The 16,830-nt window shown below is 46.2% G+C and overlaps 1 protein-coding gene across 8 annotated transcripts in view; it reads left to right on the top strand.

The window, feature by feature from the left end:
* FBXL20 (F-box and leucine rich repeat protein 20) overlaps positions 1-16,830 on the top strand; it is a 43,771-nt gene that overhangs the window by 23,874 nt on the left and 3,067 nt on the right. For 5 of the 8 annotated variants that reach the window (XM_074892076.1, XM_074892072.1, XM_074892074.1 and 2 more), the window contains 12 exons: positions 178-232; positions 2,581-2,655; positions 5,098-5,192; positions 5,632-5,700; positions 5,877-5,972; positions 7,503-7,629; positions 9,636-9,710; positions 11,349-11,479; positions 12,920-12,980; positions 13,508-13,552; positions 14,884-14,940; positions 15,965-16,177. In XM_074892076.1, coding sequence (XP_074748177.1) covers positions 178-232; positions 2,581-2,655; positions 5,098-5,192; positions 5,632-5,700; positions 5,877-5,972; positions 7,503-7,629; positions 9,636-9,710; positions 11,349-11,479; positions 12,920-12,980; positions 13,508-13,552; positions 14,884-14,940; positions 15,965-16,177 — 1,099 coding nt within the window. The other 3 variants (XM_074892077.1, XM_074892073.1, XM_074892078.1) reach the window with 3 other exon arrangements.

The raw sequence follows: 16,830 nt of genomic DNA, 5'->3' as shown, positions 1-16,830 counted from the left end.
TTCGCGTTCATTTGTTAACTGCTAGGTCTGCGCTTCTTTTCACAGTTCAGCTTTCATCTGAATTACAAAGAAGTTTTGCTGTCTCCAGTCCTTTTTTTTTTTTTTTTCCTTTGTTTTCCATGTTCTCTTTGTTTTAAATATAGATAACTAATAAGGTATCTTTTCTTTCCATTACAGAATTTTCTCTTTCCTGGATGTGGTCACTCTGTGTCGTTGTGCTCAAGTTTCCAGGGTAAGAACCTTCCTCCTTGCTGGTGGATTTTAACAGTTGATTGGATTTGGGTGACAGTCCTCTCGCTCCAGCCTTCCCTAGCGTGTCAAACCGGGAGGATTTGTACCAGGGAGCTTTGTGCAACTCAACTATTGTTATTTAGTGTCCCGTATTAACGCCGCAATACCAGAAACTTCTGATGGCACCAGTGAAGGGGAACTCAAATACCATTTGGCTGGTGTCCCGGGCTCTGAGCAGGTTACGAGGGGGAGGTGGCTGACTTCTTGCCCAAGGACTCTCCAGTCAGCCTGGGTTTGTACAGGAGGCCTGCACTGATGAAAATACCAAACTTGGAGGAGTCTGAAATGACATCTTGTGGGTTTTTTGGTGGAGATACAGAAATTATGACTCATAAAGATGCTGCACGGTCACTGAAAGTTTACTTTCCTACTTGGATGTAGTTGAAGTAAGCACAGAGGGGAAAAAAATGTGTGTCTGTGTTGTTTAGGGTTGTTTTCCTTAAGGAGCTCACAGTTTTTGTGGGCTTCAGCTAATGAAATCCAGCTTGGATTGTTCGCTTGGGAAAGTGCCTCCAGCTGCAGGTTCAGTTATCCAGAGCTACCAGATTTGTTCAGATGCTTTATCCTGCCAGTATCTAGTAAGACACGCAGAGGAAGCATCGCTGCAGCGGGAATGGAAAGCTGGTTACCTGGGAAGGTGTTTGTAGCGGTGTGTTCTCTGTACTGGCAGTACACCTGTACAAAACTGATCAATCCTGGGTTCAAACTTGAACCGTAACTTGTTTCATTATCCAGAGCACATAAGAATAAAAAGACTACGTTTAAACGTTTTTAATTGCTTTAACAAATATCCCGTGTGATGTCTAAGCATCACGGTTATTGTCCCGTGTTCTCTGAATAACAGATCTGCTAGTGAAAGATCTTCCAGCTGAAATTCTCTGCTCCAGCAGAACAATATTGACCAAAACGGGCTGTTAAAGATACTTGCCAATGTCAGTGAACTCCCATTTTTGGCGCTTGCTCCTGTTTACACAGTCCACAGGGCATCAGAGAACGTATTAGTCATTATGTGACACAGCTTGTATTGTAAAGGGCTAAAGTACCTGCGCAGAGCTCCAGAGAGGCTGTTTGTAACGTCCTACATTGTCTGCTGTGTTATAACTTGCATCCACTGATGCATTTCTTTTTCGCTGGAGCTATTGTCTCATGGCGATAAGTAGGACCTTAAAACAAATATCAGCAATGAGATTTAAAATGCAGAAAATCAATTCATGCTTACAGTCCTGTTGGCTGTTCTAAGTCTATACGTGGCTTGCACAAGAACTGGTATATTGTGGTGGTGATGTAGCTTAGTGCATGTGATAGATGTAGTATAAAAATATGCCTATATACATATACATGCACTCTTTCATAATGATGGACTCATGGTTATTATGAGATCTAGTTGTTTACTTTGATTATGTAATTAAAACTTCAAGTACAGTACTGTGTTGACAACCTTTTTGATTCATTAAGGGCAGAATTACTAACTTTCAGTTCCTGGTTTTCATTTGTAGCATGAACCACATGAGATTTGTTTGTTTGTTTAAAAAAACACCAAAGCAAACACTTAAGTCAGAGGTAGCGAACACTGTCCCTCCGGCAGTGGTGTGTAGCTCTCAGGTAAGAGCTGGCTGCTGTATCTGGACGGCTTACAAAGCTTTGAGTTTCTCCAGCCGTGGGACGCAGCACCCCGTGCACCGGGCTGCGGAACTGCCTTGAACGCCTCTTCCCGCGGGAGGCGAGAGCGAAGGTGGGCAGGATGACAGCCTCACCCGCCGCCAACGGGATCTCGCCGCAGAGGCCTCCGTCCAGCGCCCCCGAGTCCTCCGCGCCCTCAGAATAGCTTCACTTCTCGGGGTAGCGGCCTGGTGTAGGGTCTCCTCTGGGTCTCGCCCGCGGCCCGGCGTCCTCCATCCTCGTGTTGGCCCAGCTAGCATCCTCTAAAGGCGTTGGGTCAGCTGGCGACGCTGCGGAGGGGGTCAGATTCCAGCCAGGACGGTGAAGATGCCCCCGCTCCAGCAGCTCCCCCTCCCGCGGGGGCCGGCGTGGCGGGGGCCGGCGTGGCGGGGTCCCCGCGCACTCGCCTGTTCTGGGCACGTGCGAAGAGCTGGGCCGCGTAGGTGAGGGGACTCTTGTCTGAGCACGTGGTTCCGGTAACTGCACAGTTTTCCGTGTTGGCTGTAATTACTTGTTGCTTTTACATCTTGAGACAGAATGTTGTTTCTGAAAGGAACAAACTGTAACTAGGTCCCCACTGGCATTTTTTTTCATATTAACAACACGTTTACATTTTTTCCCCCGATAAAGGCATGGAATGTTCTGGCCCTGGATGGCAGTAACTGGCAGCGAATTGACCTGTTTGATTTCCAGAGGGATATTGAGGTATAATTAAGTGACATACAAACCCATTTTTCTTGTTAAAATGTAATTACAGCCTAGAATGGATTAATACTCCCAGCGTAACCCTTTTTACCTTCCCTGGAGATAGAAATCATTAATTTCAGTTCTTGTTAGCTTCAGGGAGTCTTTAAAGTCTTGGCAATCCATTCAGCTTTTGAAAATGGACAGAATTATATATCTGTATCAAGACTTAAAGGTAGTGATAGAAGGAAAGTGTTTTTGTGTGTGCTCTGAAAACAGAAACGAGTAGAAAAGGTCTGTTCTTGGGGAAAACTACTGCTTCTGTGTAGCAGAATTCAGGCTACTTTTCCCTTCACTCAAAGAAACGTTAACATCGCACTGACTTAGACCATTAAGACTGAATGTCTTTTGAAACGTGGCCTGCAGTATGTCTGACCTTTCCTGTCTGTCTTGAATATCAAAAATTGAAATGTAAGTGAGAGGTGAGGCAGGGGAGCAAGGTCAAAATTATTTCTAAAAGATGCAACCTTGGAAGTGCTTCATTGTAGCTGTTCTAAATCTGTTAGATGTGGACTACTCAGCACTGGTAGGAATGGATGCTGTTGTCGTGCTGTTCTTAAAATTAGAATTGCATTAATTAGGAAAAGGGATGAGGAAAAAAAACCAACCTTTAAGTTTCTTATCAGAATGTTATATCCTCTTTAAAACGTGTTGGAGGAGGGAGATAAGGAGTGTGTAATTTTAACTCGTTATAGACAGAGGCATAAACCAGATGATGAGTGAAGATTCACACCTTGTTGGAGCTGGTGGGAAATGCACATGTTATTTGTGGAGGAAAGAGTTAAAATAATCTCTTTCTGCCAGCTCTGTGTCCAAGCAGCTGAGACACCCGAATAAAGGACCAGGCCTGTGATACTGTGACTTCTGCATGCTTGCAGGGCTCTGAGTGCCTGAGGCTGCTTGAGGGGAGTAAACGGTGTGATTTTTGTTCTTAGTAATAAATCCTTTATCTCTTAACATGGCTTGAAAGTTCTGGACCCGTATAATTGTTTACTTTCCTAGAGGCAGAGCCAAGCTCTCGGTGGTGCCTGCTCTGTGGAGGTAGCAGGAAACGTGGACAGAGCTGCTCAGCCTTGCTGCTGTCGTTGGTCTGTGTAGGAGGGAGAGAGGCAGGAGTGCTGTGAATACAAACTAGGCTTTTCTCATTCCTGAGTGGTTTTTGCACGGTTTTAATGTCTCTTTGTTCTCTAACACCACTCTATACATCAAACACATGTTCTGGCATCAGCACAGACTTCCCCCTTTAAAACAAAATGCTTGAGTATGTTGTACCTCACCTGAAAGGACCCGCTAGACTTTCTGATGTCCTCAATGTTGTTTGCTTTGAAGGGATGTAAATCCATCAGTTGATGTAAATTCTATATATAAACGTGTTTGAATCCTCTAATTCAAGCATATGAATTCATAAGCTCGCTCGAGGAATCGCAAAACCACACGGGCTGTTTCAGCTTCTCCAGCCCTTCTGCAGGGACGTGCAGGTCAGGCTTCGGTCCTGGGCGAGCGTCAGCCAGGGCAGCGCGGCCGCAGCGCCGCCCCCGGCGCCCCGCGGACCGAGTGGCCAGATGTCACCAGAAGCTCGTGCAGAGATCTGCTTAAGCTGGCGTCTCTTTTTTTGATTGTGGTATTACGTTGTACCGAGCCTGATGCTTCATATTTTTTAATGGACTGGCAGAAGATTATAGAAGAGTATTCCTCATCGTTACAGAGGCCTTAAATGCCGGCGAGTACTTGAAGAACCAAGCGATGCTCCTGTTCTGTGGTGAACAACCACGTAGACTAAAGTAGAAGGGAAGGGGTTTCAATTTCTGGACACTGATATGAATATTCTCTCAATGGTTTTTGCACTTCATTCAGTGAGGAATAGCTGGGTAAATGCGAGCTTGTAGCAGGGTCTTTGGAGGCTTCCATTGATTACAAATTTGAAATTAAAAAAGCATTTTTCTAGATCTCTTGAACACAAATGTTTGAATCCCTTTTCTGTGAGAATAAAACTCGTGGGCTGGTTCTGCCTCATCTCTATTTTGAATAGATATTTAAGTCTATCCATTTATAGTACATTGACTGTACTGATTTGTAAAGCTTACTGCCCGTGTTGTAGCGATGGCATTGCTTCTTTCCTCTTTCTTGGGTAGTCTGTATCGATGTCTGGGCGCTCGGAACTGGAGGAAGTTCCTCAGTCATTAGCCTGAGTGGCTTTAGGTGATTGTTCCTTGTCTCTCCATCTTCAGAAGCTGAATAATTCTCCCTCTCCCTGCCTTAGATTATTATCGTGGCATTTTTGTTTTCTTAGCACTGTTTTACCTAGCATAAGAAACTGTAGTTAATCTGCAAAGTTTTGAATTCAACTTTTTGAATGATCAGGTGACTTCTGGATTTTAATGTAATTCTTTCTGTCTCCGACAGGGCCGAGTAGTTGAGAATATTTCTAAAAGATGTGGGGGTTTCTTGCGGAAGTTAAGCCTGCGTGGCTGCCTAGGAGTGGGAGACAATGCGTTAAGGTAGTGGTGTGGCTTCTTCCTGTTCCTAAATGTGCTGTAAAGAACGATTCTGGAACAACTCATGAACACTTTGAAACTGAGATCTTTAGCCCGTGTGTCTTCACTTAAAACGTCAAGAGCAGTAACATATAAACCTTCTCAATTTATCATTTTTTAACTTCACGCAGTAGCCGTTTTTCTCAGTTCTCATTAAAATAACGCAGCTGCTGCTGCAGGCTAAGTAGTAATTGGCACTGAATTACAAGCTTTTGCCTTTAGGCTGGGAAATCCCAAGGCAAGATATGGGGCAACATAAATTATTTATTTATTTACGTATTTATTTTGCTTGAGACAGTTTTGTAAAATTACATCTGGTGTGTTACGGTTAAAATAAACGCTGTAAAACATCTGGAGGTCTATTACCTGAAGAATACCGTGTTTTCCCTTTCCTTTAATAAAGGACTTTTGCACAGAACTGCAGAAATATTGAAGTATTGAACCTCAATGGCTGTACCAAGATCACAGATGCGTGAGTAGAATTCTTTTTTCTGTTTGCCCTGTCATCCCCGTTTCTGTGTGCACCATGCTACATTCTCCATCTCATTTTTTAAGGGAAGGTCAGGCTTGTGCACGCAGTAGATAATACAATTTATATGACTTTGAATAAATCTCTCGTGTGAGTGTGTCTCTTATGCTGTCTTTCAGTACGTGTACCAGCCTCAGCAAGTTCTGCTCTAAACTCAGGCACCTTGATTTGGCTTCCTGCACTTCCATAACCAACCTGTCTCTGAAAGCACTGAGGTAGGAGTCAACAACTTTGACTTTTGCGGGTTGATTCCAGACGGTGCGACCCGCCGCTGCCCCGTGTGCTGCCCCGTGTGCTGCCCTGTGTGCTGCCCCGTGTGCTGCCCCCGTGTGCTGCCCCCGTGTGCTGCCCCGTGTGCTGCCCCGTGTGCTGCCCCGTGTGCTGCCCCCGTGTGCTGCCCCCGTGTGCTGCCCCCGTGTGCTGCCCCCGTGTGCTGCCCCCCGTGTGCTGCCCCCCGTGTGCTGCCCCCCGTGTGCTGCCCCCCGTGTGCTGCCCCCCGTGTGCTGCCCCCCGTGTGCTGCCCCCCGTGTGCTGCCCCCCGTGTGCTGCCCCCCGTGTGCTGCCCCCCGTGTGCTGCCCTGGTGTCACCGTGGTTGGAATTCTGGCGTTCCCCAGCAGAGCTCAGCATTCACACGTTGTGCCTCCTGGTTTGCCAAGACGGAGGAGGAGGACTCAGTAAAAGCTGCCCTCAGCATTGTTTGCATCCGTCCTGATGGTTATTAGCAGTAGAAAAAGAATTATATGCTATTAAAGCCTTGGAGGGATTTTTGGGAGCGACAGAAGTCTTAGTCAGCCTTTTCAAAATGCTCATTTACTAACAGTCGACTTCGTTGCAAGTGTACCACTGCGTACTTAGCAATTGTTTACATAGCTAGGAGGAGAACGCCAGCATGTGACTATTTGTCTTTTTAAACTGCTTAGGAGACACATAACTGCTTAAATCTGCTAAATGGAATTGCCAAGTAATGTAGAAAAGGAAGGGACAGACAGACATTGGTGGGAAGATACGGGGACAGAGGCAAGGAGGCAAAAAACCCACTAAAGGTAAAATAGAGACCAAGCTATTAAAGAAGAAAAAATTGAAGTGATACACCAGTGGAATAACAGAAGGTACAGGCAAGCTGTATCACGGGGAAAAAAATACTAGAAGGTGAATCTAGACACCAGAAGAAAACAGAGATTTGAAAGAACAGGCAAATTAAATGAATTAAAATACTTTGAGCCTGTTTTTTCCTTCCCTTGAGGGTCTTCATCCTTGTCTCTAATTTCACTGGTCAGATTTGTGCTGCAGCCGTCTTAAATACCTGATAGCGTGTATATCTCTTCCTAATTACAAATGACACTTGAGTGTCACTCCTGCTGGCCGCTATTTGCAAATGCAAAGTTACACCTGGAAGGTCAGAAGCAGCGTGGCAGGAATCGACCCTGGTTTTGGTTTCCGTTGAGGGTGGTTTGGTTGTATTCAGACCCAGAAAGGCCGTAGTGTCTGTCCTTGTGTAGGAGCTGGGAGGTGTCCAAAATGGGTTAAATCGGTGGTATTTTACCCTGATGCTGCCTCTGCAGAGCTATTTCATCTGGAGATGATGTTTGATGAAAGTGTTCCCCGTAGGTGTGTGGGGTGCGGGTGTCCATCCGTGCAGGTGTGGGTTCCAGAAATGGGGAATTTCAGAGATTCTGGCTTTCAGCAGGATTTCTTTCCAAACCAAAACCCAAGTTTCCACACGCTTTTCCTTTCACCTCCAAAGCGAGGGATGCCCACTGCTGGAACAGCTGAATATCTCCTGGTGCGACCAAGTGACGAAGGACGGGATCCAGGCTCTGGTGAGGGGCTGCGGGGGACTCCGAGCCCTGTTCCTGAAGGGCTGCACGCAGGTACGGCTCCGAGAGTGCTCGCTGGAGTAACAGCTGGCTCCGTGCTGCTGGAACTGAAAGTGTGGGGATGAAGCATTGTGGATTTTTCTATTTCCAGAAATGTTATGTGGCTGAAATTACTCACAATCTGTCTGTTGGAGATTAACTGCTTTTATTGAAATCCTTTAATAGCTTCGAGCTCAGCATGAATAGTGGGACAGTGAACAAATTGCATATCTAGCCATAGAATCATTCTTCTTTTTTCCCATCGGGAACACATTGAGCAAACTTTTTTTAAAGAGGAGATAACTGTTATTCATGGCTAGACCCATCCGTTTCGGAAGGCTCAGAAAATTTTAGAAAGCGTGGCAGTACTTTCATCTGTGCTGGTGATAGAATTTCCTCGGCGTGTCGTTTGGATCTTTTGGTTAGTCAAAGAGAATCACAGTGTGTGTGACTCCTTGAGAAGACATCTCTGCAGCCCGTCAGGAGCATAGTGCTGTTCCCTCAGGAATATCCTGTAGCTCTTGTGCTATAACAGTGTATTTTGAAGAGGCTGCAGACTCTGGTGCTTGTACTCTGCAATATGTAAGTGGTGCACTAACTCCTACAACTGAAAGGGGTTTTTCTGCCCTCTTACTACACTTCTTGTTATTTAGACTAACTTCCTTTAATCTTTCTGTACTGTCTTACCTGGTGAATCATTGAAAATGTTGATATGTTAAATACTTCCCTGTATTACAGCTTTACCAAGGAGTTACATCAGTGATGAACTGGAGCGTGGGGAACACCAGCCTTGAGCATTACTCTTTTAAAGAGCAAGAGCTCCTTGCAGAGCTCTTTCACAAAGAATGTGTGGACTATTTTTTCACTTCAGTGGGCTGGGGTCTTTTTAATGCAGACAGGCTAGAAAGGAGCAAACGTGTATCTCGGAATTTTGTCTTTGAAAAAGGAGAGTAAAACGGACCCCACGGGAGTTGAAACCTGTGACCCAGAAACTTCCGAGAGTTTAAGAGCCTCGAGGTAGACTTGGAAGATGATCTCTGATCTGTTGGGTCCTTGTACCCAAACATGGACAGCGCTGATTTGTTTTGGATTTAAGCTTTTTTTCTTGGGGGTAGGGATTCCTGAAGTATGAGTCAGTAAGTGCCATTTTTGTCAGCTGTGTATAGATAAACAGCTATATGTTTTGATTTTGCAAAAAGCGTATTTCTCCTGTGCGTGGACACAGAAAGTCCCGAAAGATTATTGCTTTGCTTATCATAATAACACACTGGTTATGGGCACAAAGCAGTAATACCCTTGTGTGCACAAGAAAACCCAGCTGTAAGGGCTACAGTCGGTAGTTTTTCTAATTTTATACTACTGTTGGATTTTTAATACGTGAGATGGGTACACATGGCTGTAAAAATGACTTGATTAAAGATAAAACAATCTCAGCCTATTTTGAGAATTCAGGTCATAGAAACAGCTTGAGTTTCTAGTAATTTATGGAGTCGTGAGTAATATTGATGGCAATACATCCTTGTTATCAATTACTTGCCATCTGTTCTTATAGATTTAAGAATAGCAGGCTTTTTTATCATCAGAAAGCAACCTGGATATGTTTGTGCTCCTCACATTAAAATAAGACTTTTTTTTTTGAGTTCCAGTATTGCAATATAAAAATAGTGTCACTTAAAGGCCCTCACTAGTGAAGCATTTCCTTAATTCCTGTAAACAGTTTCTGATTTCACGACTTGCTTTGTTAATTATGCATGTTTTATCAGATCAGCTTCTCTTTAAATCAGTAACTTAGTGTTGTGGGTCTTTGAACTCTGTTCCTGAGGTGGTAAAAAAGGGGGAAAAAGAGGAAGAAAAAAAAAAAAAGGCATGCACTTACTGCTGTGTATTTTGAGACTGCAGTGCATTGCCCTCCTCCCCCATAGGTATCCAGACCACAGATGCTTTATTGTTCTCAAAGCTTTATCTTGAAGATTGCTTCAAATACTAACAGATTGCTTAAGTCTCTAAATTTTTCTTCCCAGCTTGAGGATGAAGCTCTGAAATACATTGGTGCACATTGTCCCGAACTGGTGACTTTAAACCTTCAAACATGCTTAGTAAGTAAAGCTTCCTATGATTTCCCAGCTCAGCCATCATTGTGCATTTAGAGGCAGAACCGTGCAGAATGTGCTCCATCCCAGAAACATCATCCCTGCAGACAGGGCAATTGTAAATTTACGAGACTTTTAAAAATAGTTGATGAAAACCAGCTTTTTTGGTAGCATTCAGTAATGTTGAATAAGCCCCCAAAACAGTGTCATAGCATTCACTTTGTCAGAATTGTTTGTCTTTTTGCCCTGCCCACGGGGCTTCTAAACTCATTTGCAGGACTAGCTGGAAAAATTCTTTCCATCGGGCTGGAGTGTTTGTGGTGATCTAGCCAGGCGGTTCCTCTGCTCTCTTTATAAAATTGAACCAAGAAGTGCAGTTTCCCTGCACAGAAGGGCTCTAAACCCGTTACTCTGCAGTGCCAAAAATGTGTATTTATGCCAAAAAGGAAATCGGAAAGGGCTCTTTGTGCATACGCGGAGTGAGTAACCGGACAGTCTCTTCCTTTTCCACACAAGTGGGCAAGGCCTTTGGGGGCTGCAGGGCTGTCCTTCCCCAGTCCTGTTTGAGGAGGAGTTTTACCAGTTACTAAACTGGCTAGACTGGTGCCCATCCGAGACCGGGTGCTTGCAAAGGAGGAGCTGAACTGTGAGCAGGTTCCAGACCTGCGTCTGGGATCTAGGGGAGAGGCAAACGGGAGAGGAAAACTAAGAAGGTTCTTGATTGCCTTAACTGAAAATACCAAGTTCTACTCAGTTTCTATTTCATCTCACTCCAGAACTTGGGCTTCCCAGCTCACAGACTTGCTCTTTGCTATTTTAAAAGAAGCAGTGCCAGTCCCTAGGTTGGTGCTTTTCTGTGGGAATTGAGTCCGGCTGCCTCTGAAAATGCAGAACTGAAGAATGAAGTGAGGTTTAACCTGGTGCTCCGGCACTCAGAGCCCCTGCCACCGCTTGTCCCTCTTCCCCTTCTCCCGCTGCCCACGTCGCTCTGGGCCTGTGCAGCTCTTTGGCACAGCCACACTCCCAGCCCCTCGTGCTTATGTGGGGAAACACCTGGAGCAGATTTGTGCGCTGTCACCATCCCAGAGAAGAGCACGTGGGGCTGGACGGAGCCTGAGTGTCCGGGGACGCTGCAGGTCGATGGAGCTGCTGTGCCACGGCGTGAATTTAACGTGGGTTTGGCTGAATGCCGGTCTCTTATGGTTCAGGTTTTGGTCCTAAACCACTCAAGTGTTATTTTACAAGGCTGTTTGTGAAAACAACCTGCTTATTTTGTGGGTAACTGACTGTTAGGTGCTTTCTTGTCTCAGGTTTCAGCCAAGAAGGTCTTTACAAGCGGGGGGTTGCAGAGGAAGGCAGGAGACCCAGCCTAGGCCATGCCTTCCCCCATCGCTCACGTGGGCCAGCTCAGAAACATTTCCGTGCATGTGGAATCACTTTCTGAATGTTTACAAGTCCCTTCAATGTGGCTTATCCTGTTTCAGCTGCTCCAGTGAAATGTTTGAATGCATTTTTGGGTTGAAAGAAGCGTAACGTGGCCTTAGTTAAGTGCCTGGTTGGAAGTCTGAGAAGGAAAATATGCAGTGCCTTGCACCTCCACCTACGTTGTTATGGCTTGTGATGTTGTTATTGTTTTTCTTGTAGCAAATAACAGATGATGGTCTCATTACAATATGCAGAGGATGCCACAAGTTACAATCCTTGTGTGCTTCAGGCTGCTGTAACATTACCGATGCCATCCTGAATGCCCTGGGACAGAACTGCCCGAGGCTCAGGTAAGTTTTCACCACGGAGCAACCCGAGCGCCAGTGACCCGCTGCGCCTTGAGCCAAGGATCTTGGCGACTCAGTCGTGTGGTCTTTGAGCCCTTTTAGACTCCGAAGGCCTTTCTGAAAGGGCACTTTTTAGTCACTGAGCTTTTTCCACGCATTTGCTAGGGGATGGTCGTAGTTGTACCCAAACTTCTGGTTTCTAAAGCGGTGCGAGTAAAAGAGTGGTAGAAGAGCTCCCTGCCGTGGTGGTGTGCGCTGCCAGCGGACGCGCTTAGGAGCAGTCTCCTTTTACACCATTGTGTATCTACTTTTGTTCTTTTATGAAAAACAGTTGAGGTTAGGTTACTTTTGTATTGAGAACTGAAAACACATTTAAACAACATTGTTTCCTCTTGACATGTGATATTAACAGGGTTTTTGTGATGATTTTTGGAATTTGTGCAAACTTTTACTCTGCTTGACAGAGTGGGCTTCCAGCGACATCTCTGCAGGTGCTTTTTTTTTTTTACTATTTTTTTAAGACTTTTTTTGTTAGGACAAGTTTCTTAAGAAGGCTTCGCTATAATTCAGAAAATGGCCAGATGCAGAAAGAAGAGACAGTTTTATTATCTGACATCCGTAACAGCTGAGTGGCCTGTATTAAATAGCATAAAATACATGTTTTCCAGGGGAAAACAAACCACAACTGTTCTCTGTGATATCTCATTTAAAGAGCTACGGGTACAAAGCGCAGCATAGAAATGTATGGGAACCAGTTTTGAAAGAGGAAGGTAAAATACAATTTTGGTTCCAAACGGTTTCTGTGTTTATGTTCAGCTGCAGTTTACAGTGTCACGCTCCCTACGGTAAATGCATAATGCACCGCAGGCAGGCTGGCTCCCTTTTTTCTAAAGGTAGATGGACACGGTAACGCTGCGAAGGAAACCTCTGTAGAGCTGTCGTGGCTGTCAGCCAGAAGGTTTATCTGTTGTCACAGAAGCAAGCAGTTTGCCTCTTAGAAAACTTTAGACTCTTCTCTCGTGGCATTAAATATTTATTCTCTTAATGCTCCTCTGCCGGGTTGTCGAGTATCACACCCTTTGTCGTGGTGAGCTCTGTGCTCGGGGTGGAAACCAGAGGAGATCACTCGGGGAGGTTGTGGAGTGTCCAGCAGTGGGGGTTTTTAGGAGCACTTTAGTCCAACGTTTGTGGGATTAGACCTCCCTGCCTCGTGGCGGGGCACAGACTGGGTGACCCGTGGAGTTCCCTTTTAGCCTGACTTCTTTTTTTCTTTCCCTGTGACCTACACTCAGGTATAGAGGGTGGATGCTCTGTGCAAATTATCCTCTCAGAGAGCACAGCCTAAACCGGGTCAAACTTTTCTGGGTTGCTGGAAGCTTTTAATGAAACACTCTGAAAAGCAAAATGACTCCACCATGGTTATTATAAATTCTTTCTGTGCAGAATATTAGAAGTTGCAAGGTGTTCTCAACTAACAGATGTGGGCTTTACCACTCTAGCTAGGGTAAGTGCTCATTTCCACTTTTTCATCAAGTATCTTTTTTTTTCATGATTGATAAGAAAAAACAGTAGCTTTCTCTTGAATGTAGATTTTTGCAATGCTGTTGACCTCGATGTTTGAGTGGAAGCTAAGTTACAAAAATTCAGTTGTAAGTAATCGTTGGCATTGTCCTGACCCACGCGTCTGGGACGATGTGCATCCAAACTACCTGAAATGGTAAATCCTTGGGAGTTAAACTTTACTGTTTGTTTCTCTAGATTAAGCTGTGTTGTGTACAAGTGACCCTAAATTTAACTACCTTTACTTTCTATGAATAAAAAAACCTCTGTGCTTTAAATGAATGAAACTGCTACACATCCTTTACTATACTTGGTGCTGTTCGTAAAGAACCAGCAAACTTCCCAGTCATGATGTTTCATGGAGGAAAACCCTTCATTTTTAAGAAGAATTCTCTCCATTGTAGTTGTGTTTGTATTTGCTGACTGAACTTTACACTTAGTTTGTGCGTTCGGTCTTCTGTTTGTTCCTAGAACTGCCATGAGCTTGAAAAAATGGACCTGGAAGAGTGTGTTCAGGTAGGAGGTGCCACCTCTGGCTGTTTCTCTTTTCGCACAGTCACAGCAGTGTGGAAAGGTGGGGAAAAGTAGGAGATTGTCTCCAAATGAGAACTTGATGTAGAATCCTGAAGGAGAAGATTGGATGTATTGGATAAGAAAATACTGGTTTTGTAGTTTGATCCTTTGTTCATATTTCGTAGTAGTGACTGCTGCTGTAAATAATAAAAAATCTTTTAGTAGTAATAGATATGCCCTGAGGGTCATGTCATAGGTGGGTGAATTGTGACCTTTGTCACAAGATAAAGTCCCAGATGAGATCTCTGCGTAAGGCAAGGGAAGGTTTGTGCTGTGTGTATTGCTGGAGGTAATGGGGGTTACTTCTGTTTTGAAAAAACATAGCAACAAACTTGAAGTAAAACTGGGGTGCCCATGCTGCCATTGGCCTTCCTCAGAGGCGGTGGGACGTGGGTAGGGGGTCTGTTATCGCTGGGTCTCTGCGCTGCAGCCGCTGCCGTAGTTCCGAGGAGGTCTCGTACGTGCCCACACACTGTTCTGTGGGGTACCTGCCCTAGGCCGTAACTGTTTCAAGGTAGCATTTACAGGGAAGCAGTTGAATTTACTCAAGATCCCATGAAAAATCTCTAAGGACAGATTTGAAATCAATTCAGATAAAGACAGTGGTGATAACAGGGGTTTGCTTCCTGCCATGAGAACAGCGTGACCCCGCTCTTCTGTACTTCCTGATGTTTACAGGGCAGAAATTCAGATCACAAAAGGAAATTACAATAGTCCAGACAGGAAGTGATTTAAACCCAAAAAAGGAATCAAGAAAAATTGGGCTGTGTCCTTGGACTGACTACACTGAACAAAGACAGCCCAGCAAGTTCTCTTCTGAGTGCTCTTAGATGAGGAAGCTGTTGTGTTGAGTCTGTCTCCTCCTGAATAAAGAGGAACAATTGGCCAATCCACCAGGCTATTGGAAGGGGATTTGAACGCCTCTTGTATTTTCAGAGACAAATATTGAGACACTGTGGTGTTGAAGAGGTCTTGCTCACTTGCTTCTCTTAATTGGGAGCTCATTTCATGAGAAGAAGTTCAGAAAAACAGCAGTGCCTCTGCCTTAACAGTCCTTTAATGACTGGAGTTGATTTCTATAAGGGAGTGGGAGAATCTAGACACGTGAAATTTGGTCACGGAGGAGATGAGTTCCTGAGGGGCTCAGGAGAGTGACTGCAGGGAGCACTGTCATGGATTAGGTGAAAGTTTACATCTTTTTTTTTTTTTTGTGGGAGGGGAAAAGTCCTTGTGCAAAGCACCCAGCATGAAAGGGCATTTTCTTTTTTTTGCAGATAACAGACAGCACACTAATCCAGCTTTCCATACACTGTCCACGGCTTCAGGTTCTGGTGAGTGTTATAAGTGAGACTTTCAGCATTTTCTTTCTATAAACAAAGGGATTTTAAGCACTGCCTGTGGGGATTTGTCTCTTTAACTTCATAGACATGTTGCGAAGGCTTGGAAGAACTCGGCTAGAAACTTGACCCTGAAGAACCTATTGTCCCTCCCCTACTGCTAGCATTAATCATGCGCCAGGCACCCACAGCTGCCTGAAAATGAATTATAGGACACTGGATTCTCCTGGTACCAGCCTCTGGCTGTCCTCAGCCTAGCAGAATCTGTCGACAAACCGGGCTGTCAGTCCGTCTGTAGGAGAGCAGAGTGCAGCCCTTCTCACCTGGGCAGCTGAGACCGGGGAAGCTTGCTGGCTCAGGAAGGCGATGTTCCTCTTGGTCTAAATTTCTGGGAGTTCAGTCCTGGTCTCCTCTGCGTCCCTGTGTGGGCTGCTCCGTTGTCATCATGAGAACACCCGTCCTGGGAGGTGGGGGGATGCAGCCGCCCCTTCTGCCCGCTGTGCCCCTCGGCACGGCAACAGGCTGACACCATCTCCCAGCTGCAGCCCCGCTTCCTCCTCGAGAACTTTTAAGATGTGGCCCCTTCCCCCAAAAATGCACCAAGTAGGTGACATTATATTTCTGCTGGTTCTTAGACCCGGTGACAGGGTCCTTCCCGTGACCTGTAAGGCCACGCAGATTTTACAAAGGTGGTATTTATTCCATTGCTGTGCTGTGCTGTCTCTGGGCCCCGTGGGTCTCCTCTTCCAGCAGCTCGCTGCGCTCCGGCCGTGAGCTTTTCCTCGCAGGCACGTCGGTCGCTGGTGGCCCGCGGAGCCCAGTGCCCGGACTCTGGAGCGCAGCCGTGGCTCCTGTGCAAGGAGGGAGCATAGACCCATCCAAAACACCACTGTGGCAAACCACTCCAAACCTGTGAAACATGGGGTGTCTTCTCTCTCCTCCCACAGTGTCCCCCGGCCGGGTGTGGGCTTCTGTTTGCCAGTGGCAGAGGCTGCTAACTTGCTCTGTTTGGCTGCAGAGTTTGTCCCACTGTGAGCTGATCACGGACGATGGGATTCGTCACTTGGGAAACGGCGCCTGCGCACACGACCGCTTGGAGGTGATCGAGCTGGACAACTGCCCCTTGATCACGGACGCCTCCCTGGAGCACCTGAAAAGCTGCCACAGCTTGGAGAGGATAGAACTGTACGACTGTCAGCAAATCACGCGGGCAGGGATCAAGAGACTCAGGGTAAAAAAAGAAATTAAAACACTGCTAAGGCTGTGGCTTGAACCCTCTGTGTGGGGAGGAGGGAGGGCTGAGGTTTCAGATTCCTCATGATCTGCTGCTCGTTCTTAAAAGTATTGCGAGAACCGTCTGTGAATTTAATAGCTGTCCTGCACTTGGAAGATTGGATGGGGACGGACGCTAGCTGGTAGGGAAGAGAGATAATTGCTGTGTGCGCTGAGTAGCAGCAGAAAGGAACAGAGGAGACCCAGCGAGCGAGTGCTCGTTTAGAGGCACATGACTGGGCTCTTCTGAACGGGGGACCGAGAGTTCGGGCCGCGGCAGATGTGTGGAACGGCACCTCCTCTCCTCTCCACTGCTCAGCGCGGACTGCGGTGCCCTCTAGACCGACACGTCCCGTGTAACCACCTCGGGCTACTCCCGTAAGGAGCCAGTCGCTGCCGGGGAGGCTGCGTGGCCGTGCGAGGGGGGCAGAGCCGGGGCCGCTCCGCGAGGGCGCGCTGTGTCCCAGGGGTGCCCTCCTGAGCCTGCTCCTCCTCCTGTAAAAGAGGAGCAATGGTCACATGTGCGAAGAGAACACCGGTCCGGGGTTAGATGTTCTGTTCCCCGCAGCTCCCACGGGATTAACGGGGAGGAACGAGCATCGTTTTTTCTCA

This window comes from Strix uralensis, chromosome 22 (genome assembly GCF_047716275.1).
Source record: "Strix uralensis isolate ZFMK-TIS-50842 chromosome 22, bStrUra1, whole genome shotgun sequence".
Classification (NCBI taxonomy): domain Eukaryota; kingdom Metazoa; phylum Chordata; class Aves; order Strigiformes; family Strigidae; genus Strix; species Strix uralensis.
This window is presented reverse-complemented; position numbering and strand designations above follow the sequence as displayed.